This window comes from Etheostoma cragini, chromosome 20 (genome assembly GCF_013103735.1).
Source record: "Etheostoma cragini isolate CJK2018 chromosome 20, CSU_Ecrag_1.0, whole genome shotgun sequence".
Lineage (NCBI taxonomy): Eukaryota > Metazoa > Chordata > Actinopteri > Perciformes > Percidae > Etheostoma > Etheostoma cragini.
In genome coordinates this window covers 18,966,325-18,989,855 of record NC_048426.1, presented here as the reverse complement: position 1 = coordinate 18,989,855, position 23,531 = coordinate 18,966,325, and the positions used below count along the sequence as shown (strand labels likewise).

Here is a 23,531-nt window from a genome sequence, read left to right as displayed (position 1 = left end):
GTAGGCAGTGACTGTTTTTTGTGCACCAATCAACAACTTCCACATAAAATTAGGAATAAATACATAACATTCATTCACATTTCCATTAATATAGATATCTATACCAGAGCAATCTAATGGATGTCGAATTCTGTACAAAAAATCAACGAAAAAAGTTATGTGGAGCATCCATGTTCAGGCAAATTCCCAAAACCTGCTGGTACCATATCCATTAATAGATAAAAAAGAAGAAAAATATCACAATAAACATAAACAAGAGTCAACACACAAATATCATTGCAGGGCAATAACTTCATACTTTACATTACTTTTTGAGTTAAATAACGCTAAAATGTATTGGAAAATATCAAAAGTCAACATCAAACATATTGCTTACAAGACTCCACACTATTATACGAATACAAAAATACCAGGGTGCCTAGCTCACCTGGTGGAACGCACGCCCATATGTAGAGGCTCGGCCCTTTGTTTCGTGTCGCTCCCCCTCTCTCTCCCCTTTCATGTCTTCATTCCAAAAAATCACTTTAAAAAAAATAAATACAAAAAACCTTCATGACCACAGAAGATTTAAGCTGCATCTGTGCATACATGTATAAATCAACACAATCAAAAGGATATAATGCTCAAAGGTCCTGGTAACATGCACTCACCTATAGGATTATTAGGAACACCAGGGGCGGCTGTGGCTCAGCGGTAGAGCGGTTGCCTGCCAATCGGAAGGTTTGGTGGTTTGATCCCTGCCCCTGCAGTCATTGTCGAAGTGTCCTTGGGCAAGACACTGAACCCCGAGTTGCCCCCGGTGCTGCGCATCGGAGTGTGAATGTGTGTGAATGTTTATCTGATGAGCAGGTGGCACCTTGTACGGCAGCCCCGGCCACAGTGTATGAATGTGTGTGAATGGTGAATGTTCCCTGTAGATGTAAAAGCGCTTTGAGCAGTTGTTAAGACTGGAAAAGCGCTATATAAATACAGCACATTTACATTTACATACTAATACTGTGTTTGACCCCCTTTTGCCTTCAGAACTGCCTCAATTCATAACATATGTGCCTATCCATTTGAATCTAGGACTGTGTAGAGCTGAACCAGGAATCCCTCAGCTCAGTCTCAGTTTAAAAAAAGATTGCATACTGTACATGTTCAGAATTACAAGAAAACACTAAGAATGATGAAGAGTATCACTGATAGAAGCAGCTAAAAATCTGTTGTTGCAGAGGTGAAGTTGTTTGCAGACATAGTTCAAGATAGTTTAACACATTTAAGTATACATAGGTGCTAGAGATACCAATATACTGTAGGTCGGTTGGATGATCCATCACTTTGGTCCAAACTGAAATATCTTAACATTTTTTAAATGGATTGCCATGAAGTTTTGCACATATGTTGATGGTCCCCAGAGGAGGAATACTAACAACTTTTTCTTATGCACCACCAACTGCAAATGTTCACTTATCCTGTGAAATAACAAAAAAAAGAATAACGCGAAATGCAGAGAGAGTTGATTGGAGCTGATGGCTCCACAACTCAAGCTGAGGCTTATACAAGCTCTGTTTAAACTCATTTGGCAACGGCTTGAACGTAAACAATGTTCATTAATACTACAAGTTGCGCACTATAGCTTTATTCAAAGAACATTCAAGGATCAATCTGACTATTTTAAAACTCACATGAACAAATATTAAAATGGCAACAAAAATAAAATGTGGTTGTTATAATTCTATTGAATGTTATATATTACCATTCCAAAGAAACAAGATTAGCCCATAGACAGGATTAGCCTTAGGGCAATCTGAGGAAATGTGTTGCTAAACATAATAAACTGTTGTGCAACAGGCTAAACAGAAGGTGTTGATTTTGTTAGCGTGACCAGCCAACAAATTTCTTTGCCCTTTACTGTTAAAAAGTTTGTATTCTTATACATTCCAAACCTCATTTATTATGTAAACAATATAAAATAAATTAACTTGTTTAATTGTATTAGGCCTACACTCTTTTTGTTGCCATGTTTATAATGCTGTTGTTATTGGTTATTACACTTAATAAAAATAGAATTAAAAACTGTCTGAATCCTGTTGGTCCTGCTGCGGGTTCGGCAGAACAGAACTGCCAAATCCCACGACTTTAAAAACATTCAGTCTGATAGGTAGATAGAACTGTCTGTCAACTGTGTGTGTGGCCTCGCTTACGCTTTCCTCTGATTGGTCAGCCTCTGACTTGCCATTTTTCCTATTGGTCAACTAGCTGCATGACCACTCTCGACAGAACAGGAAGAGATGTTAACTGGCCGCCTGCCAGGTAAATATTCCAGAGAGGATGCTAGCTATGCCCATGTCTGACACGACAAAAGGAAAGCAACTCCTGAATAACTGGAGCAAAGATGAAACCACATGCTTTATCGGGGACATTAAGGTATTTTACGATCACCAGGTGACTTGTTTTTTACAGTTTAAAAAAAGAGAAGTTATAGGGCGCGGCCAACTGTCATTAGCCTGCTAGCTTACCTCAGTGCTATCGTTATGGTATTAAGCGCTAATAACCGCATTATCCACAAGCGATCACTGGCCAACTGGCTGACTGCACTGGACGGTCAGCAGCCTCTTGTAGTTACGTTACAAACGCCTAGAACAGTTTAGTGAAACACGTTAGGCAACAGTTCGTTTGTGTTGCTAGTGTTGAGGATAATGCTCAGAAACGTCCTGGGATTAGCTAGCTAGCTAGGTGTATGGTTAGTGTCAGGTATGGTTAGGGGTTTCAGATTACATCTGAAGTCAAGTGAATTGTTTTGTTTAGCAGTTGGTATAAGCCTGGTCATGCTGATAAAGAAACGTACAGCTTTATATAAAGATAGAAACTCGTGTCAATGAAAGCCCTACCAGTTCAAAATGTAAACAAAGATTAAAGATAGGCAAGTACCCTCAAAAGGTTATTGACCGTTCTCTTGTCATCCTCATCTTTTTATTTAACATCAATCAACATTAACACCGCTTCGATCAGACCCCAGTGTATTTGAAATAAATTATTGATTTGTTTTAACTGCTTGCTTTATGGATCACCCGTGTGCCTGTAAGCGCCCACAATGCCGAACAAGTCTTATTCATATAGGCAATATTCAACGAGGCCTGTATTTAGTTGATATATAAGATCAGTAAGGTTATTTTGTTTCTCTACAGATTTTCAGTTAAGTTTGGCGCGGTGAGCAGGATCATCATTTACTCAGGCTAGTATTTATTTCTAGTGCATCCATCTAGTTCAACTATGTTGTTTTGAACATGGATATACTGTAAGCAACACCAGTAAATGTCTTGATAGTTAGTTTGTCTACCTGTGAAATGGTTAGTGATTCAGTAATGTTATTGTTGTGCAGTGCTTGACAGATAGATGAAAGATAGATGTTTAATTCACTCTTAAGAAGCTTAAGTAATCCAACAGGGACTGTTAAGATTTATGTTTATGTCACTCCTGTCTCCACTATTAATGTCTGCACCGGTGATATAAACAGATACTTCCCGAAACAGTAGTTTTGTTGTTAATGCTGTGTTTGGTCTGATAGTATCTTTTGGAAGAGTCAATGACTTAAAACAGCTCAGGATCAGCTGTGGTAGCTAAATATGGATAGGTAGTTACATAATTATCAGAATTATCCTCCTTGCTGTACCTTGGTTTAGAAGTCACTGCTTCTAAACCAAAACTGAAAACACTCCTGTTACTGGTACCTGTGATGAGTCACTGAGAAACCAGATCTTTCTGGGATGGCAGCATACTCTGCACTCATACCTCATAAAGCATATAAGGTTTTATCAAAACCTGAACCTGCCTTACAGGAATATATGTGCTGGCATCCATTCAGATGAACTGAATGACAGTTAGGTGGTAGAGTACATGTGGAGACACACATTGTAACACAGTAATTGTGCTAGTAAACAAACTCAACAGCCAGAATTGGATTAGCATCTGGCAGGTAGCTGGTCTCAAGTCCCCTGGGAGATCTAAATCTTTTGTTAAATTACAGAATGTTTTTGTGTGTGTGTGTGTGTGTGTCTGTGTCTGTGTGTGAATGTTTATGTGCATAACAGTATTCACGCTTTTTGGTCCTCCTAAGCATGTGCTGACTGGGATCACAGTGTACACTCGTAGCCACACACACTTCCCATGTAGAAGTCCAAAACAAAACAATGCCCATGTCCTCATTCATGCAACAAAGGTAGTATAGCTAATAATGATCACGTGTGGTGTTACACATAAGAACCCCCCTCCTGTATTCAGCTCTTACAAATGTTGGCTACTATGCCAAGGTTTTTAAACCTCAAGCAACAATTTAAACAATTTTAAAAACTTTACGATAGGTGTATGCTTTTTTATAAAAATCTGGTTACAATATGCAAAATTGTTTGACATAATAAATATGCTGTTCCTTTTTTTTCTTGCAGCTCTTCATCTAACCAGTCTTTTACTATTACTACCTTGCAAAATTACCTTTGCAAACAGGTCCACCGTTTTTTAATGAACATACTGAGACATTGAAATCCTAGTTGTTGCGCACATCCAAATGGCGTACTGTCAAGGGCAAGGCCTGGACCAATAGAAGACATAGTGAGACATTAAAACCGATTGTTCACATAACTCAGCTCTAACCATATAGACATGTTGTCAGAAGATTGGGGCAGCGCATTTCCTTTTATATTTCCTTTTATAGTGTGTATATATATATATTAGTGTGTATATATTGTTTGGTTGTTTTGGACGTGTAATCCCATTGTGAGCAATAATGATCCAAGGAAAAATTCTGCGTATGTGTCCACATACCGGGCAAATAAAGTTGATTCGGATTCCTTTTCTACTTAGTCTCAACATTTGTAGAATAATTACTGGCAGAGTGGGAGCACCAGTTGGTGAGACATATCATTTTGTTTTAGTTAGATTATTTACCTGTTTATTAAATTTATAATTTAATATCATATGATATAGTAATATCCAAATTAGCCTCAATTGTGAATGTATTTTGCAGCAAATAAAGCTCATGGCATTTGTTTAAAAAAAAAAGAATTAATTCTTAGAAGCTTGCATTTGGTATTTTGTAAGCTAAAAGAAATTGCTTGAAATTTGCATTTCTGCCTTGAACCATTGATTCCATTATTTATAGAGCCGTCAATATTTTTTATAGGTAAATACTTTTTCAGTTTTGTGGTACAAATAGGTGTTAATTGGTACAATTATTAAAATTTGATTATTTACCCATGTCCTTTTAATTGTATGTCTTCCATCTGCCACCCTATTAATTTAGGAATGAATTTAAAAGTTTTCTGTTTTCTTGTGATGTGTGTGTGTGTGTGTATGCTGCACCCTTCGAGGCATTAAACTGTTTCAAAGCCATGTTGTGTAAGCTTTGTCTCTTTGGCTTTCTTTGCCGTGGTGCTAGTGTTGTCCGTTGTTGCGGTGCCATAGAGGTTGTCTGACATTTGATTTGATTTTAGTTTTAGGTATCAGACTGAGATCCTGTAGCCATGGATGGGCATTCTCCCAAAAACAATGAAAGCACTTTTCCCAGCTTCGTGGACCTGGATGACTTTCTTACCAAGCACAACTCGAACTTCATCTGGCTCCTTGTCGGTAAGTGGGGAATATTCTACAGTTTCATGTGTACATGTGAAGTGCAGACCTGTCAGCAGCACCAGATCAAAAAGTATTTTAGTGGCTTGGCAGTTTCATGGAAGATATGCAGTGTTTCCTTTTAGGATTTATTTTATTTTTTTAGCAGTGGGGGCAGTTCTTTCCAAACAACAACAACAACCCCCCCCACCGCGGTAGGGGTGGTTATCGCCAGACGCCTCCCGATACGATATCATCACGATACTTATGCAACAATACAATATTCAGATTTTAAACATATTGCAATATTCTGCTATATATTGCAGTTTATAACCTTTAATAAAGCGCAGTAAGATAACTGTTGTTGTGATTTGGCGCTGTTTAAATAAAATTGAATTGAATTTAAAAGGCATCTGGGACTACACATGCGTCTGCCCTATTCCTGATACTGTGGCGGCAGAAATGTTGCCGTGGTGGGCCGCCACTACAGAAACAACATAGAGGAAACACTGATGTGCCATCACTTCCTTTGGTCTAAATTATTGTGCAACATTTTTACTGCTTTGATTTTTTTCCCCTTATTTATTAAATATAGTTTGGTAACATGCTTTCCTGCCACGTTCAAATATTGACTATTCTGAGGAATGATAGTATTATTTCAGTCTTTCTAATTTTAAACAAGTGTCTGACAAAATTGACCTTCTTTGGCCTTCATTCTCATTATCTAAGACATAATTCAATATGGAGGGCATAATAGTGGTTCATTTGGCAATAATAAGGATCATTTTGATGGTATGATGGCATGAGAAATTGTCTATTTATAGTACGCTCGGTTGACATATGTGCCCATAATGGTAAAAAAATGAAGAAGTAAAGAAAACTTTTTTAGTGATGATCTGCATCATTTAAAGTATGATTAAAGTCTGTAATATTCCCCTATATTCTATATTATGTGTTTAAAATCTCATTTGAGGAAGGATTTGAATTAGTATTTGCTTTAAATATAATGTTAATCCAGCTGACTGTAATATCTTTTTATCTGTCATTGAATCCAATTAACTATGACAAATGATGGTTTCCACTTATTGTCCAGGTGCAGCTCTTGGTAGAACAAAGAAATGGACTGTCGCCAAGAGTGCAGCCGCCGCTTTCTTTGTAACATCTTCCAGATCAAAAAAATATCAAACCAAACCTTAAGCGCAGCGGTAAAACCCAGCTGTCAGACCAGCTATGAAAAAAATTAGTAGTTTACTACATCATTTCCATCTGCATTGCTTTTTTTTTTAACCTTTTTAAGGAATAATAAACACGTTTCCAGGTGGAGTTTATAATAGCTTTCCAAATGTGTTAGACTGGTGTGATGTAATGCTGCCGTGTTTTCTCTGTGCTGAGGGGTCTTTGTCACGTCAGGAAAAGTAGCATCTGGCACATTGTGTTCAAAGGACCAATCACAGTTTGTTGACCTTATAAACAACAAGGTAATTCACAGGTACAATTAAAGTAAGTTTGAATTAACAGAGGCGAAACCAGTCTTAGTGATCATATTTAAAAGTAAGGGCCTACTTCACTACTACTTCTGTCAGGTTCACAAACCGCTAATGTAAGCAAACTATTTAAAGCATAAACAAAATGTAGTTGTACCTTTTATTTTTTTATTGTATAATTCCTTGTATTAACCAATCTGCCCATGTTGTGTTGTTGTCTTTCAGCCACCATTCTGTCCTGTGGATGGATCATCTATTTAACTTATTACAACTCCCGCAACATTGGCCTCATCCTCACCCTCATCATCAACAGACTGTACAAAGATGGCTACATTCATATTGGTTCGTTTGTCAGAAACTCTTACACACACAGTGATGAATACGGAGGAGGAACAGTGCCTAAGCTTTCAGTTCAAGGCGTTAACTCAATCTGCTGAATATTGCATGATGAGCCGGCTCCTCTCAGTGATTATCTCCGTAGAGTCTGAACAGCAAACTGCAACCAACGCCAGATTGAATTTCTCAACATAAACGACACAGAACTTATTCATAAAGCACCTCAAGGCCATAAATCCAAGTGTAACTCTCAAACCCTATCTTTGTGATTAGTTTGTTCCAAAAACATCAAGATACCTTGTCTGAATCATCTGCTCTGTAATACAACCCTAAATACCGAACCCTCCCAAAATGAAAAAGCCGGAGCATGTCAAAGTGATTCTTACTTTATAATGAGACACGTTCGATTTTTTTTGAGTGAATAAACAAATTCACAGAAGTGGGTGTTGACATGGACCTTACCAAAGTAGCATTGAAAACGAAAGAGGAAGGCGTGGCTTAGTTAATTTTTCTTTGGCAAAATGTGTTACAAAGTGAGCAGTCATCCTCGAGCCTTCATAACAAACGGCACAGTTTTCAGTTGACCTTAAAGACATAGTTTGTAATGTGTTAAGCAGGTTTAAACAGGCCTGAGATGAGTCAAAATTCCTGCAGAGATTACAGGGAGACGCTGACCAAAGCAAGCGTCCTGTGGGAGGAACTGAGGCCCAGTTTGGGTCATTTTGAAAACAGGGTTATTCCCAGATGCCTGGTTTAAAAAGAAATCTCCATCAAATCACAATTAAAACACTGTCAAATATCGCTAAGTGACAGTTTCTGACCTATTTGTTATACATTAGATCATAATTAAGAGTATTTTTTTGTCCTTGTTGAGAAGAGAGACAAGTTGATTTGTTATCCCACACTGTATTTATTTATACCAGGGCTCACCCAGCCATCTAATTACATCCTTTGTTTTAATTAGCTGCTTTGCTGGCTTGAATTCACAGCACTGTGATCAAATCCAAACAGGCTTACATTTGCTTTTGGAAATTGTAATCCTCATCCTAACTTTACAATAAATTTATAAAGTTATTTATGGAAATATAATAATGGCATTCTTTATTTCTGAACTCCCCACAGGCTCGTTCTCCTTCTCTGTGCTGTCAGGTAAAGTCATGTTCAGAGATGTCTACTACATCAACCAAGACATGTCTATCAGGTAACCTGACCGGCGCTGCATTACGTGCTCCCCCTCGGTTCCTCTATGATCTTATGGCTTGTTTGCTGATTCATTTTGTTTTGTCTGTGTTACAGGATACAGGATGGCTTCCTCATATTTCGTTGGTGGAAAATGTATAACCCAAAACAGAAACAGCATGGTGAGTAGGGGGCTGTTTGTTGACAGAGGAGCTAAGTTAAGAGTTTGTCATTAGCCGGATGATAAATGCATCTTTATTGAGCTTTCGTTAATTGTTTCCTTTATCTTTATTTATTATGTCCTTACATCATAATTATCAAATGAATTTGACACACACACATATATAAAAGCCTACATAAAGTTTTATTTTATTTTTTACCTCCCACCTCAAATGAGCCAGTTATGGAAGGCAACATCAACGTGACTTCGGAGTTTCCTCTGTCTCTTTTCACCAGACCCCAAGGCAGAGACCAGGCTTTACATGACAGTCAACGGCTTTGAGTTTCACGTCTACAACCGCACCGACCTCTACGCCCGACTGCAGGAGACCTTCGGACTGGACCCCACACTCATAACACCCAAAAAAGATGACGAGAAGGGACGAGAGGACAGAAACGAGACACTAGAAAGGTACAACCAAGGCCTAATCCAACAGCTTTTCCTTGCATTTAGTTTTAGGATTGTTTTAATAATATACTCATTTTCGTGGTTAACAAAACTGCAAAAAAAGCTTCCAATTCACAGATGATTGATCAATGGAGATTTGATGACGAGCAGTCTGAAAAAGCTGCCCAAATGCTCCATTTTGTTTAAAATGTGTTAACCACCAAACACATTGCAAGTGTCGGCACAGAGAAGAGCTGTTCTCATTTCCCACTGATGGCCAAAGGAATTGTGCTGACTGTAGTAGGGGTGGGAATCTCTGGGCACCTCACGATAGGATTCAGAGATCAACGATTTAATTCTAAATCGATTATTGATTTACCAATTTTTAATGTACATTTCCACGCGTGATTTAAAAACAACGTACATATAAATCTGAATTTGTTAGATTTTGATATATATACTATTTGTCACACAAGTTTGTATAAAAGGTGTCTAAGGGTCTACTGTTGTTTTTATTTTGTAGTCATTCCATGCTTAAGCCTTAAACATGCTTGTAAAGGTCACCTTCTCTCACAGTAATCCATGTCAGAGGCTCAGTCATAAATTGTTCCTTTTGTCCAACTTATATATTATAGCATTAATTAAATTGTTGGAAGACTGAATGTTTTCTGGTCCCATTATAGTGTGAACATCAAAGCAGAGAGTCCAGACCACACGTCATCTTGGCGCTCCCTCATTCCTGTCATCAAAGTAAACATCAGCACTGTAAGTACGTCGCAAATCCAACCAAAAATGGATGGAATATGGTCTACAAAAGGAAGCATGATTCCACTTTTTGAAATTGCTTAAGAGCGTCATTGAAGGTTAAAGATGCCTTCATCGTCACTTCTGACAATCCACAGAGAAACAAAATGTGTCCTCTGCATTTAACCCATCCTATACATAGGAGCAGTGAGCAGCCTCAGGCCCCTGTTGAGGAAAACAAATGATGAATGAAAGATAACATATTTAGTGTTCAGGCCTTTATTGCATGTGTGTTTGCTCTCCTGTAGGGTCGTTTGGCATTTGGGAACCACCACCTCCCCCAAACTCTGTGTGTGAACTTTGAGGATGCCTTCCTGACGTACACCACCAAGCCTCCATCCAGCCACCTGGACCAGTACATGCACATTGTCAAAGGCTCGCTGGAGAATGTGCGTGTCATGTTGGTTCCTAGTCCACGCTACCTTGGCATGCAGAATGATGAGTAAGTCCAAGTCACTTACTCATGAAGAAACCTCAACATTTGACTTATTTTTGTTTGTTTAGTTTATTTCATTTTCAAAGGCTGGTTGTTTAAGAAACGTTGGTGTTTAGATTCAAGGGTAACATTCATATAAAAGTAATACCATAGAAATTGATTAATGTAGCAGGCTGACACTTAAATCAAACATAATTTCTTAAGTTATGTTATTGTCAATATATCTTTTGCCACTCATTGTTAAGCATACCATGACATGGAAAACAAGATCATTAGAAAGTTTGAAATGTATAATTCTGTGCACTTCTCTCTGTGTGTTTCTTCCTTTTTATCCTGTAATGTATGATGTTAGCTACAGCTTTCCTAAAAGTATAAGCTATTGGATATGTAATAAAGGATGTGTAAATCAGAATTTGGCAATTGATATTGGTATAAAACTTATACCAAAAATATGGGAAGAATGTTGGATTAAGGCATCCCATTTCTCCTTAACTGTATTGCATTAAAAGCAAGGATGCCATAATTCGTTATCTGCACTTCAGCTGAATGAATTGACATGGAGAGTAACGTTACGTTTACCTTCTGTGATTAAGAAGTCACTCTTAATATAAACTTGGCAGCTGTAGTCTCTGGGGGAAAAAAGACATCAGTGATTTCAACCTCTAACAGTCCTTGACGTGTCTTAAAGCCGGTGAGATGAAGCAAAAATATGTAAGAGGAGGCCACAGCATTCAGGAAATTGCCTCCTCATGCCAGAATCAAGCTTCTGTGTGGACTGAATATCTAATTCCTGCTTAACCTGCTGTGACCCTACTAAGAGTTCTTAACTTCCACATAAAACTGCACTTGCCGTTAAACTATGACCTTGTGGATTTCTCTTCTAGACCTCCCAGACTGATGGGAGAAGGCTTTGTGGTCATGCAGTCCAACGATGTTGACATCTACTATTACCAGGATGAACCCGGTATGCTCATGCACGCACACACAAATCTAAAAATGCTAACCAACATGTTATCCAACAAAGCTGCAACAATACCAAAAAAGGCTAAAAATTTTCTTTTCTTTGAAATAACATTCAAAATTGTTTTTAATTGAGACGAACTGTGTGTTTCTATCAAACGACCCTGCACAACGCAGTGCTTGCAGTAAAATATAAGCATGACCAATGGACATTAGCTAGTTGATTATGAAAAAGCATTAGTAAAATAGTCAAGTGGTTTCAAGACTGTTGACAAAGCATTTTATATGTTTATGATTAGCGTATGTTGTTGTGAGACAGAGTCACCTAATTTAGAGGACCTAGCTACCTAGTGAGGTTTGGGAGCAAGGCATGTATAGACGATCTATGCTGAAAAGAAAACATGACACACACTGAATGGCATTTGCATAGTGAAGCAGAAATTTATAAAGAAAATATTACAAAAATAAATAAGTCACGTGGCGGAATGCAACAGGAAAATTACACTTGAATAAAAAAAAACACATGTACATAATTACATAAAAAAATTCATTTAAAATCATTAAATAAAGGGAGGAAAAGTAATGTGAATAAATAAATAGGGTTTATAGGGTCATTTATAAATTCAGAGGTAAATAAAGTAAGAAGCAAATTTTAAAAAAGTTCAACTAATGTCACATTGTATTGATTAATGGCTACATGTATTTTAAATATAATTTTTGCACCTTTTAATGACATATAATAATTTAATTATCGTGTGTGTGCGTGTGTGTGCGTGTGTGCGTGTGTGCGTGTGTGCGTGTGTGCGTGTGTGCGTGTGTGTGTGTGTGTGCGTGTGTGCGTGTGTGCGTGTGTGCGTGTGTGCGTGTGCGTGTGTGTGTGTGTGTGTGTGTGTAGGGCTGGTGCCTGTGGAGCAGGAGGATGGGGAGGAGGCAGAGACGTGCAGTGAGGACGATAAGCTTCAGGACCTGCCTCCATGTTGGGGTCTCGACATTGTCTGTGGAAAAGGAACCGACTTCAACTACGGCCCTTGGGCAGATCGTCAGAGGTGTGTAAGATTGTAAATCTCACCACAATGTACATATTGCATAAAAAGTGGCATTTGTTGAGAATGGTTTTAATGTGATTGACATCTTAGTATTAACATCTGTAGTATAACACAGATCAGTACAAAACTGCACCATTACAGAACCTCTCCTTTTTGAATGCCAATTAAACTTAAGCCAATGTACTTTCAATGGTACAGTTTGTTAATGAAACTTAGTAGGGAAACATAGCACTATTTTATTATATCTTTGCTAGGTACCACTACTACTTGTTCTGGTCAAGTGAGACTCAGGGCCCTATTTTAACGATCTAAGTGCGGTGTGAAGTGCCTGGCGCAGGTGTGTTTTAAGGGCGTGCACGAATCAACATTTGCTGGTCAACCCCCAAAAAAGGGTCCGTGCGCCAGGCACATGGTTCAAAAGGGTTGTACTTCGTGTCTTCATTCATACATAGGTGTGTTTTTTGATTTTATTTGCTTTATTTAATTGCATTAAGAATTCCTTACACAGGAAAAAGACATCCAGTACAATCAACGATAAAAACACAGTAAAGTCCACGACTTATTTCCAATTTGTGGTGTTTTGGGTGTAACATGTAATAAACCAATAAGAGTGTCATCTCCCATTCCCTTTAATAGCAAGGCACTTTGTACTTTGACTCATTGCTATTATGATGGTAGAATTGCTCTGTAATATTTTTTTTTTCTTCAATTTTTGGCATGTTGTGTTTGTAAATTAATTATTTGAACAGGGACAGTGCACAAAAAAACAATAATAGATGTCTTGTGCCAGGTTGTAGCAAATTGCTAATTTCCGCCCTATTACCTAATTACCTGGGGTAACCCTATCCCACCCCAGAAACACACAGTAATTTAGCGCATTAATTTACTAGTGGGAGCAAGTCTATTTTACTTAAATTGACAACTGTGCCGGTCTTAAACTAGCAAAGACATGTGCATCTGACTTTGCATTGCGCTGTGCCGGTTTGCAAGATAGGGCCCTCATACTTTTAAAGGCTTTAAATGTAGGCTTTACATACAAGGTCTTGGATTTACACAAACTCTCAATTTCCTCAGGGACTGTCTGTGGAAGTTCTTCCTGCCAGCAGACTACCAGGCCATGAAAGTGACCGAGGTTGCCCAGCCAGGAAAACCCAGGCAGATCCAAGCCTTTGAGCTCCGCATGAACATCATTGCTGACGCCACCATCGATCTGCTTTTTACCAAAAACAGGGTGAGTGTTGCTTTTGTCTGCTTTATTCTCTCTTTCTCTTCTTCCTATCTTGCCAACCTCTGTGATCTTTTTTTTCTCTCCCTGCTGCTCCTGCTTGTCTTGATTTCATGTCTCGTCGTGCGTTATCTGTTGAAATTGGTACCCCTACAGTGTTTGGTTGTTCTAGCGTTAAGACAGTAAAGCACCCCTCATTAATAATTTGACAGCATGTTTGACTGTTCTGTTGGCTCTCTCTCTCTCACCCCCCATGCTCTTTATCCCTGTTACTAGGAAACCAATGCCATCCATGTGAATGTAGGTGCTGGCTCTTACCTGGAAGTCAACATCCCCATGACTGTAGGAGAGAACGGTAAGTGCGTGGTCCAAAAAAAGAAATAAGACCAGAACACCAAAATGTCAGCACTTGGATTGGTTGCCACAGCAGATGTCTAAATGGTTTAAGGACAAATCTTCATTCATGTAGAAGCGCATGTCAACTCCAACAGTTTCCCCATCATTTGGTAAAAATCTGTTGCTCTGACTGAACAACAGACATGATAAGCAGCTTAGTCAAATGTCAGGATGAGCTCATACTTAGGAAAATGTCATAAAGGCTTGTACAATGAGTATTGAAGATTCTCCAGCTGTCCCTAGCAAATTTGGCTCTCTGTTTAACTTATCAAAACATGTATTTGTCAATAGGAATTGGTATTGGTAAACTTGCAGTTTACATTTAGTTATTGAGTCACGCGCTGGATGTTAAGCTATCATCCTGCAAATGTACTTGAGTTGATCCACACTAAGCCCTCAGAAACACAAAGGGCTTCATTTGAACATTTACAGTAGGTTAGTATATAGGCATGACCATAGTCAGGAATACTTATAAATAAAGTATAAATAAGTTTGTTGAGTCAAAATCAAGACAAAGTAAATAGCCCTGCTCAAGACTGAGACCATAACAGAGACTTGTTAGTGATGGTGTATGCACCAACAAACTAATACTAAACAGTGCAGCTGTGTACTAAATATCTCTAACCCAGTTATATAGAGCATAAGGTTTTTTACTAATACTTCTATGTTTCAAATCCATTAAATCCATGTCAAAACTGGCATGATACCGAAAGAAGTCCAAGATATCATCAAGTGGACAAGACCACATTGACCTACTACTACAGTGAATTGTAGACAGGGTGAAATGACTTTCTGTAGTTCTCCATTGTTCTTGATTCACTGTAAACCATGCACATGCTATGTAAAGTCAGTAAACTCTTCTACATTAGACCCCCCATTATACAGTAATACAGAATAAAAGATTAAGTAAAACCATCAGGAATCGATTTGAAGCCATATCCAGACTAAGACAACTGAACACAGGGGAAAATTGACATTCTCAACTTTCATAGATGTGAGGAATGTGTAATAATTTCTCGCATTGAGCAGATAATATTGTGTCAGTCATCAGTCAATACTCTCCTCTGTCTCTAGAAAGGCAGTTAACATAAGTAGCTCTTTAAGTTTTGCTGGTAAATGACAATAGCTTTGGCTTTTGAGAATTGATGGCCCTGCTTTCCTGTTTGTCTCCTCTGCCCGCAGGCTACTCTCCTACCATCAAAGGCCAGTTGCTTCATGTGGACACCACCAGCAGCATGCAGTATAGGACTCTTCTGGAGGCTGAGATGCTGGCTGTAAGTAGCAGGCAATTATACAAGAAGCTTTTCAGTTCAACTCTTTGGACAAAAATTTGAAAAAAGTGTTCCTTCTGTCAACTTTTGATACAAGGTAGAGTAGAGCAAAAGCGTTGTCAAACATGCGTAATACATAATGCTCTGCAACAAGTAAAAAATGGTGTCCTGCCTCTGCCTTTATTTCAGTTTCATGTCATAGCCAGCTACCCTCGGGTGTGGAACATGCCTCAGTCATGGCAGTGTGAGATTGAGGTGTACAAGGCCACCTACCACTTCATCTACGCCCAGAAAAACTTCTTCACCGGTGAGTCCTCCAACAAACAGACTTAACGGTTAACTATAGTTTTTTTGTTTTTGTTTTTTTTCAACCCTATTTTCCTATGTTTTTTGTTTCTAAGTGACTGATGATAACAACAATCTTTGAAATTGGTCAAGTTTTAAGCAAGAATGCTGCAGTCGGCAGCGGCGAAACAAGCTTCAATCTATAGGGCAATTGTCCGGCTCGTATTTAACTTAAAAAAAGTGACCGTTTTGCCACTAACAGGCTCAGATCAATATTTGAAGTGTCTGACAACATTATGGAAATGATTTCTGTTAAAGAGTAAGATCCTTTTTAAAACCATAAAAACATCCGCAAAATTGCATTTGCTAACACCACTAGACTCCATGTGAATAAACAGTAATTAAAGCATTACATAATACACTCCATTCAAAGTCGATAGAAACAAAATAAAACTATGTAAAGCCGCTTTGGGTCGTCTTTCCACTTTTCCAACATCACAGCTCTAGTTTTGGTTGAAATAAACTTTTCGTGTGAAAATAGGTTTGGCTAGGTACACGCTAAAAGTTTTGCTTTTTTAAATGGAGTCTGGTGGGTTAAGTGCGAGTGAGCTGTTTCTGGTTAAACAAAAAACAGAGGTTTTAAAAGGTCTATCTCTAAAGGGATTCTCTCCATAATGTTGTCAGAGACTAAGTTAGAACATCAATCAATGTCTGTCAGTGGCAAAACGAGCGCTTTTGTGAAGAAGTTAAATACAAGCCCCATTAGCTTGTTAACTTGTTGTAGCTTGTTTTGCCTCTGCAGAATGCAGCCATCTCGCTTAATACTGGGCCAATGTTAAAGATGGTTGTTACCATCAGTTACTTAGACACAAAAACATAGGAAAATAGGGTCCAGGTTGAAAAAACGGTGGTTAGCCTTTAACCAATGAAAACATTTAGCGCTTAGCATTTTAATAGTGAAATGTATAAAACTAACAGTAAAAGTTTCAATTTTTTCAATTTATCACTTCCTTCTTTCATATTAGATTTGATCCAGGACTGGGCGAGTGACAGTGCACCAGACATCTACTCCTTTGTGCCCTATTCCTGGAAGTTCAAGATCCTTTTCCACCAGTTTGAGATGATTTGGGCGGCAAACCAGCACAACTGGGTTGATTGTTCTACCAAGCAGCAGGAGAATGGTATGAAAGAGGCTCTTCTAAATGCAAATAACCATAGAAGCAGTACAAAGCTGTACAGGGTAAGGCTTAATTATGTAAGAAACACATATATCTTTTCTATCTTTAGTATTTCTGATTTCAGTTAAGCACTTTATGCTGTAGTATGACAACATGAAAACAATTCTACACTTCTTGCATTTACAGCAATTTTATCTAACAAGCCATGCACATAGACATTACAATATTATCTACCTATTCTGAAATAAAGTACACAGTTTTTTCCCAACTAAAATAAATAATATTTGCTGTTAGGGGTGAAGTTCCATTACAAATTTAACATTCAATTTACAGGTTTAAAATCATTTTGTGATAAAAAATAATAAAAATGTAATGACAAATAGACCTACTTTTATATATGTGTTTAGCATGAACATTACCACTAAGGATAAAAAATTAAAAGAAATCATTATCCAGCCATGGAAGGCAATCAATAATCAATCAATAACTTAATGCCTCTTAAACACTGGAAGCGGATCACCATGACTGAATACGCTGACTCTATTAAGTCATGATATATTGTATACACAGTACATACACCACTCAATCCTAGACCAGGGCAGACTAATCAATTGCATTATTGATCTTCTACAGTGTACCTTGCAGCATGCGGCGAGACGCTCACTATAGAGTTCACTTTGCCTTTCAATGAGTTTGTTCCAACCACCTGCCATACCCGCTTCAGCTTGAACGTGAGTCACGTTTTAAGTGAATATGATTTGTGTCAAAAACAAAAGTTCTTTTTTTCCATATATATTTGAGTGAAATTGTAAAGATATGTTTCTGGAAAAAAAATTCACAGAAGTATGACTGCACATACTGTGTGTATTTCTATGTGCTCATAGATGTGAATTCTTTGACAGCAACTATGAACATGTGTGGGTGCACACACGTACAGTATAAGTGCTTTGTCCTCCTCAGGCAGAGGATACAGATATGCGGTTGTCCCTGCCAGAGTGCCACCCAAGCCGATACCCCCTCCTCACCCTGGCCAAAGACTACCAGAACGTCAAGCTCCCCCCAGACATGTTCATGCCAGGGGAAAACCAAAGTGCACCCCCTCCCAAACCCACCAAGTCCCGCTGGAGGAACATCACCCATGCAGAGTGAGTTAAAGCAGGGCAGTATTTCTCTCTAGTTGTGGGCAAAAAGCAAGTGTGTTAGCAAAGAGCAGCATGACTCACCATCAGACTGCTGACTAATATCAATACTTAGTAGAAAATAAATGTTGCCAAGGTAGTAGGTGGTACTTTAAAGCTATAATGCGTAGTTTCTGTCACCCCCCTTAAGAATTCTAAGTAATGACAACATCATTGTTTCTGCTCGCGAAAGCCGCCTGCGTGACGGCGTGACAACAATTTCTAAACACAGCCATGCTGAGAAATACAGAGCGGTTTTTGAAGATTATAATCTTAATTAGCTTTGTATCAACTTGGCAATGGCTTGAATGCAATAAACGTTCAGTAATATCAAAAAAAATGTTACCGACTAAAGCTTTTAAAAAAAAATGAACCCCTAACCTTCAATTGTTATGCTTGGCATTGTTCAATACTTGCTGCCTCGCTTTGTTTGATGTAAAAGCCTGTTTAATAACCTGTTTTTCAATTTAGACCCTTACAATGTGTGAAACTGTTCACACAGGTATTTTTTTTAAATTTGCTTAATCTATGTGTTTTGACCTTATGTACCAACAAACAGATTTTTTTGGAAAACTCCTTCCTGGGTGAAAATTTTCAAATACTCTGTTTTCAGTGTTGTCTCTTTGTTTTACCATTGTTTTCTACTAATGGTAAAACAAAGAGTCTTTGGCTTGTAAGGTCAGAGTGTGCGCCGTTATCTACTTGCTAACTGTACATTTATGTGTAAACATGTAAAATAGTCCTCTTTCTCTTCTACTTTATTGAGAAACAGATGCGTCAGAATTGGCCTCGGAGCGATCAATGCACCTTTGCAGCCAGGTAGTGATTGCGATTTAAGGCTTTTGATTGGCCAACATCCCTTCTGGAGCATGTTGCAAAACAGGATCAGTTTTCATAAAAGGCCAGGGAGAGATCAAAGAGATGCTCGAGAACCTTTGCTAGTTGGTTAGCACATGCACTGTACATTCAGATCATTTATAATGAAAAAACCCAGAGCTAGACTATACTCCTGTAGTACTGTGAGGGACCTACTTACCCCCCTGGGAGGTTACGATCGATATCTCTCTGGACCGGTGCACTCTGTGCTGCAGAGAAATCAGGTGGGACCAATTCGCTGTCGCTTGTCTCTACTGTGTGTCCTTGAATTGAACGATTCATAAAGTGAACAATGTACTGGAAAATCCACTTGAAATGATCATAAACTCACAATAATGACTGTGTATTGAGTGTGTTTTTCTTCCTTACAACAGAGCTGGCTGGGTGGATTGCTGGAGTGTACCCAACTTCTTGCTCATCATTGACTACACCTGGCACCCCATTTATCCCCAGAGAGCTGATGAACAACTCAAACAGTCGCGTAAGCTCACTGCTTTAGTGTCAATTCTTTGTTGTTGGTTCTAAAGCCAATCCTGACTGAATTACTGTGGACTGTGTAACAAAATGTAATCGTCTTTAAAATTGTCCCTCAGTCAGGTTACATAATGTTGTGTAACTTGCCTGTGATTTGTGTTTTAAAGTGTCTGAGATGGAGGAATCCATTCTGTCAGCTCTGCGTCCCCCAGAGCACACCTCGATCCACCACAACGCCCCACCCCGCTACACCTCCACTTCCACTTCAGCTGCCCACAGCCGCATGCCCGCTGACCCCACAGAGCTCCCCCCTGACAGACTTCATGTGGAGATGGATGTGTCCCCAAATTCTCAAATCATCCTCTATGGGCCTTTGCTCCGAGCACTGATCTCCATCAAGGTACGAACTTCCTCGAGACAGTCTTAAATAACAAAATTTTGGACTTTGGTGACACCTTTGATAATCATCAATCGTCATTGTGTGTTGGTGTTTTGCACTCAATGTAATTAGAAGTTCAATATAATAATGTGGATTCATATTTTAGATATTAATAAAAGCATCAGGAAAGAATTGGAGAATTCTAAGTGTGCTAGTCTTCCTCTCCAGCGCTACGGAGGAGGGTCTGGCTAGTACAGACAGCATCCCTCGATAGGAAAAAAACAAACATGCGCTGGTTAATTGGTGATTCTTTTTTTTCCCACACACAAACATACATATCTCTTTAAACCAATCACAATCATCATGGGCGGCGCTAAGCACCGGGAAGAGCCAATGCCGCTGTAATATAGCCTCGGAAAGGAACTCGTTTTGTACGTGTACTTTCAAAAGTAGTTTTAGTTGCGCAACAGTTAACCATAGTCCTCTTAAATTGACCATTGTTTAGAATTCCAGCGCAAGGTAACGGACATCCAGCCAAAAAGAGTGAATACCAACGGAATATCCGGTGGCAATGGAGCAATCCTGGAAGTGGAAAGTCATGGGTATAGACTAACAACGTATTAAACAGCCCTCTAACCTCCCTTTCAACTCTAATTACAGGAAAACTATTTTGGTGAGGACGACATGTACACAGACTTTGAGGAGGCAGTTTCCAGTCCCGTGCTGTCCACCTCCACCTCCTCGGGTCTTGGTTGGTCTCCTCTGGGGATGGAGGACAGTGGTCATAAGGAAAACTCAAACATCCACCCCTTGGACCTGCGTCCCTGGGACATCACCGTGCTCATCAACCTCTACAAAGTCCACGGGCGACTGCCAATGGTAACACCAAAGACTGCCAATAGTTTGTTTTAATGGTTTGGTTTAAAAGAGAACAAGAGCATGAGCGAGAGATTAGTGTAGTATAGCAAATGGGCTTCAATTAAAGATTATGAAACCATTCCATCACTACAGTGTGAAATAAAAGTAAATGGAAATTAGATCCTGACCGATATATCGGCGGGCAGATTTTATATTTTTAATAAATATTCATTCACCAGAATCATTTATCATGTCAAATAAATGATTCTGATTCTTTTTTAAACGGGCGGTCAACCATGTGAGTGTTGCCGTTGCAAATGCTGTCCACCAGAGTGCGCTCTATAGTGTCCCTGTTGGCGATACTTTGCTTCTTTTTTTTTGTGTGTTTTTGTTCAAAGGACTTTAAGTTTCATATCTTAAGTTTGTATTTTTATAGATTTTATTTATGAGAAATTTATATATAATATTATATATATTATATAATATATATTTTGATGTTCCTCTGTTCTTTTGTGACGATAAAAAAGAATCATGATCATAATCATTATTATATTATTTTAGTGAGGACTCATAAATAACTACAAGTAACAAATGTTAGGGAAATCTGTTTATGTTTTGTTAAGCATTTCTGGATTTCTTTTTTAAACATATATTTGCCAATGTATTGGAATATCGGATTTTTAAATACCAAATATTTGTTTTATTGGTTTCAGCCTTAAAAATCCTTTATTGGTCATGCTCTAAGGGAAATGTGGACTATATAATGCATGCAATATATGCAGCAGTAAATCAAAGAAAATAAATCGTAAAGTTCATATTTAGAAATAGATGAAAAATGTCAAGATGCTGTAAGCAACATATAAAACAGAGCGCACATGAGAAAAGAAATAAATTAAAAATACATTGTGAACATTAAAAGAAAGTAAAAAACAAGTAAAATGTGTAAATATACATACGCCATTTGTTTCCTTGCTTGCAGGGAAGTATTTTTTATTTTTACCTGCCTGCCATGCTTTTTGAGTTGATTGGCTTTTATGTTTACGAAAAATAACTTGATGTATGAGCCCACATGTTTTCTCACTTTTTCGCTGCCTCCAGCACTGCAGCAGTGAGGGTCCCGAAGGTCCATCCGGCTTTTTGGAGCGTCTGTGTTTTGAGATGAAGAAGGGTTACAAGGAAACAATGCTTCAGCTGCTCCTGTCTCCCATTCACATCTTCATCAGTGACAACTACCAGGTCAGAAACACAACTACGCGTGTTCCTGATGGGATGTGCAGCTTATTTTGGCTCCATAGAGTTCAGTCTTTGCCTAGATTTAGATTTTATCTAAAGGAAGATTGCTTAAAAATCAGTTTTTGTCTTTGTGTCAAATAGCACATAAAAGGCCAAAAAATGATTCTTGGGGTAAAAGGGACATGTTGACCCCTACATTCATCTTTTTAATTTAAAAGAAACAGTAATACAAACTATGTAGCACCTCTCATGTGTGAAAACACTGAATGCCTAAACAACATTTTTTAATCTGAAGGCATGACTCAATCCTTAGAAAATACTCAGAATAAAGCTTTTCAGGTTGGCGTTGCATAATGTTTTCACCAGCCACATCATTGCATAAGCACCTGCATATTGTATAACCACACCAAATTGATAAGCTTTAGCCATTAGTTGGTTCCTATTTATAGCTCGGGGTAAATATCTTTCCCTAATCCCTGACAAAGAATGTTTAACCCTCATCTGTTTCCTCCAATGAGATAACAATCACTTTTTTGTTCACATAGAGGGATGTTACGGAATGAACTTCTTATAGCTGGAGATTGCTATTTTCAGTTTTCTTGGGTTTACCCACACTTACAAGGTAGAGATGTTAGATTAAAAAAATATTTGTGTGTTTTGAAGCCGTTTTCTTTCCCCCACAGCGTCCCACAGCGGACGGGGTGTTGAGGGACGGACACCTGAGTCTGTCTGGCCTGCAGATGAGGGCCCATGCTATGTTCTCCGCTCAGGGCCTCCCAGTGGGCACTGACACGTTGGAGTACGCCTGGCTCATTGACATGCAGGCTGGGGGGCTCACCGGCAGGGTCACTCTTCCACAGGTGTGTGTGTGTGGATGTGTGTGTGGGTGGTCTAATTGGCTTATGTAAAAAGTGATATGTGGCAGGGATGAATATGTGCAGCCTTAGATTATTATTACATCACAGATCTTTAGGTCAGCTAAGTAGGAGTATGTGTGACTACGGTAAAGTATTTTTCAAAACGTGTTTTTCTTGTGCTTTGTCCACCCCAACAGTGACTGTATTAGTATGTGCAGTATGTTTTACTCATTTTTATTCAGTGCATTTTCCCTAGCAGTAAATGTATCTAATCTGTCTGTGTGGTTCTGTAATTATTAGGTGGCCAGTATGATAGAGTGGGGTGAGAACTTCCTTTTCCATGGGGTTTCCCGAGAGTTCCAGCTAGAACAACCCAAGCCCTCTGTCATCTGCCAGCATGGCCTTGACCGTCGCATCTGCGATGCCAAGGTACAAACAGGCAGTAAATGATGAAATGCTGCACAGTCTGAGCCTCATTTGTCACATTTTTCCCTTTATCGACTGTAGCTGTCGAGCATTGGTTTGAACTAGCTGGCAGACGTGTGTCTAAACCTCACGCTGAAAGCTATTACATTAGCTCAGTATGGCTCATTTCTGGTGAGATTTGAATGTTGCTCAGAACTTTCCTCCGTGACAGACAATGTGCAAATAGCAGCCAATAGTAACAGGGGACCACTGTGATCCTTTGTCTAATGATACATGACTCAGAGAGAACACTTTTACACAGCTGGAGGAACTGCCTGTAACAAATTCTGACATAAAGCTATTGATGTACAGCAACCATACACAACATACATACACAACACCGTGATATGTGGAGTAACTTTGCGAGAAAACAAGTCTGTTTGACAAAATGTCTTGTTTGTATGTGAATACTAACAAG

General features: G+C 38.7%; 1 protein-coding gene across 1 annotated transcript in view; it reads left to right on the top strand.

Annotated features, from left to right (window-relative positions):
* The first annotated feature begins 2,253 nt into the window (after positions 1 to 2,253).
* kiaa1109 (KIAA1109 ortholog) overlaps positions 2,254 to 23,531 on the top strand; it is a 78,183-nt gene continuing 56,905 nt past the window's right edge. The window contains exons 1-23 of the mRNA XM_034859160.1: positions 2,254 to 2,409; positions 5,472 to 5,607; positions 7,296 to 7,412; positions 8,529 to 8,607; positions 8,703 to 8,767; positions 9,042 to 9,216; positions 9,876 to 9,957; positions 10,245 to 10,438; positions 11,317 to 11,396; positions 12,288 to 12,438; positions 13,513 to 13,669; positions 13,940 to 14,018; positions 15,242 to 15,333; positions 15,520 to 15,637; positions 16,641 to 16,796; positions 17,427 to 17,524; positions 17,754 to 17,938; positions 19,222 to 19,328; positions 19,489 to 19,721; positions 20,361 to 20,579; positions 21,657 to 21,794; positions 22,475 to 22,651; positions 22,949 to 23,095. Of these exons, the coding sequence (XP_034715051.1) occupies positions 5,502 to 5,607; positions 7,296 to 7,412; positions 8,529 to 8,607; positions 8,703 to 8,767; positions 9,042 to 9,216; positions 9,876 to 9,957; positions 10,245 to 10,438; positions 11,317 to 11,396; positions 12,288 to 12,438; positions 13,513 to 13,669; positions 13,940 to 14,018; positions 15,242 to 15,333; positions 15,520 to 15,637; positions 16,641 to 16,796; positions 17,427 to 17,524; positions 17,754 to 17,938; positions 19,222 to 19,328; positions 19,489 to 19,721; positions 20,361 to 20,579; positions 21,657 to 21,794; positions 22,475 to 22,651; positions 22,949 to 23,095 (2,955 nt within the window). The 5' untranslated portion in view covers positions 2,254 to 2,409; positions 5,472 to 5,501. The remainder of the gene's footprint in view (positions 2,410 to 5,471; positions 5,608 to 7,295; positions 7,413 to 8,528; positions 8,608 to 8,702; positions 8,768 to 9,041; positions 9,217 to 9,875; positions 9,958 to 10,244; positions 10,439 to 11,316; positions 11,397 to 12,287; positions 12,439 to 13,512; positions 13,670 to 13,939; positions 14,019 to 15,241; positions 15,334 to 15,519; positions 15,638 to 16,640; positions 16,797 to 17,426; positions 17,525 to 17,753; positions 17,939 to 19,221; positions 19,329 to 19,488; positions 19,722 to 20,360; positions 20,580 to 21,656; positions 21,795 to 22,474; positions 22,652 to 22,948; positions 23,096 to 23,531) is intronic.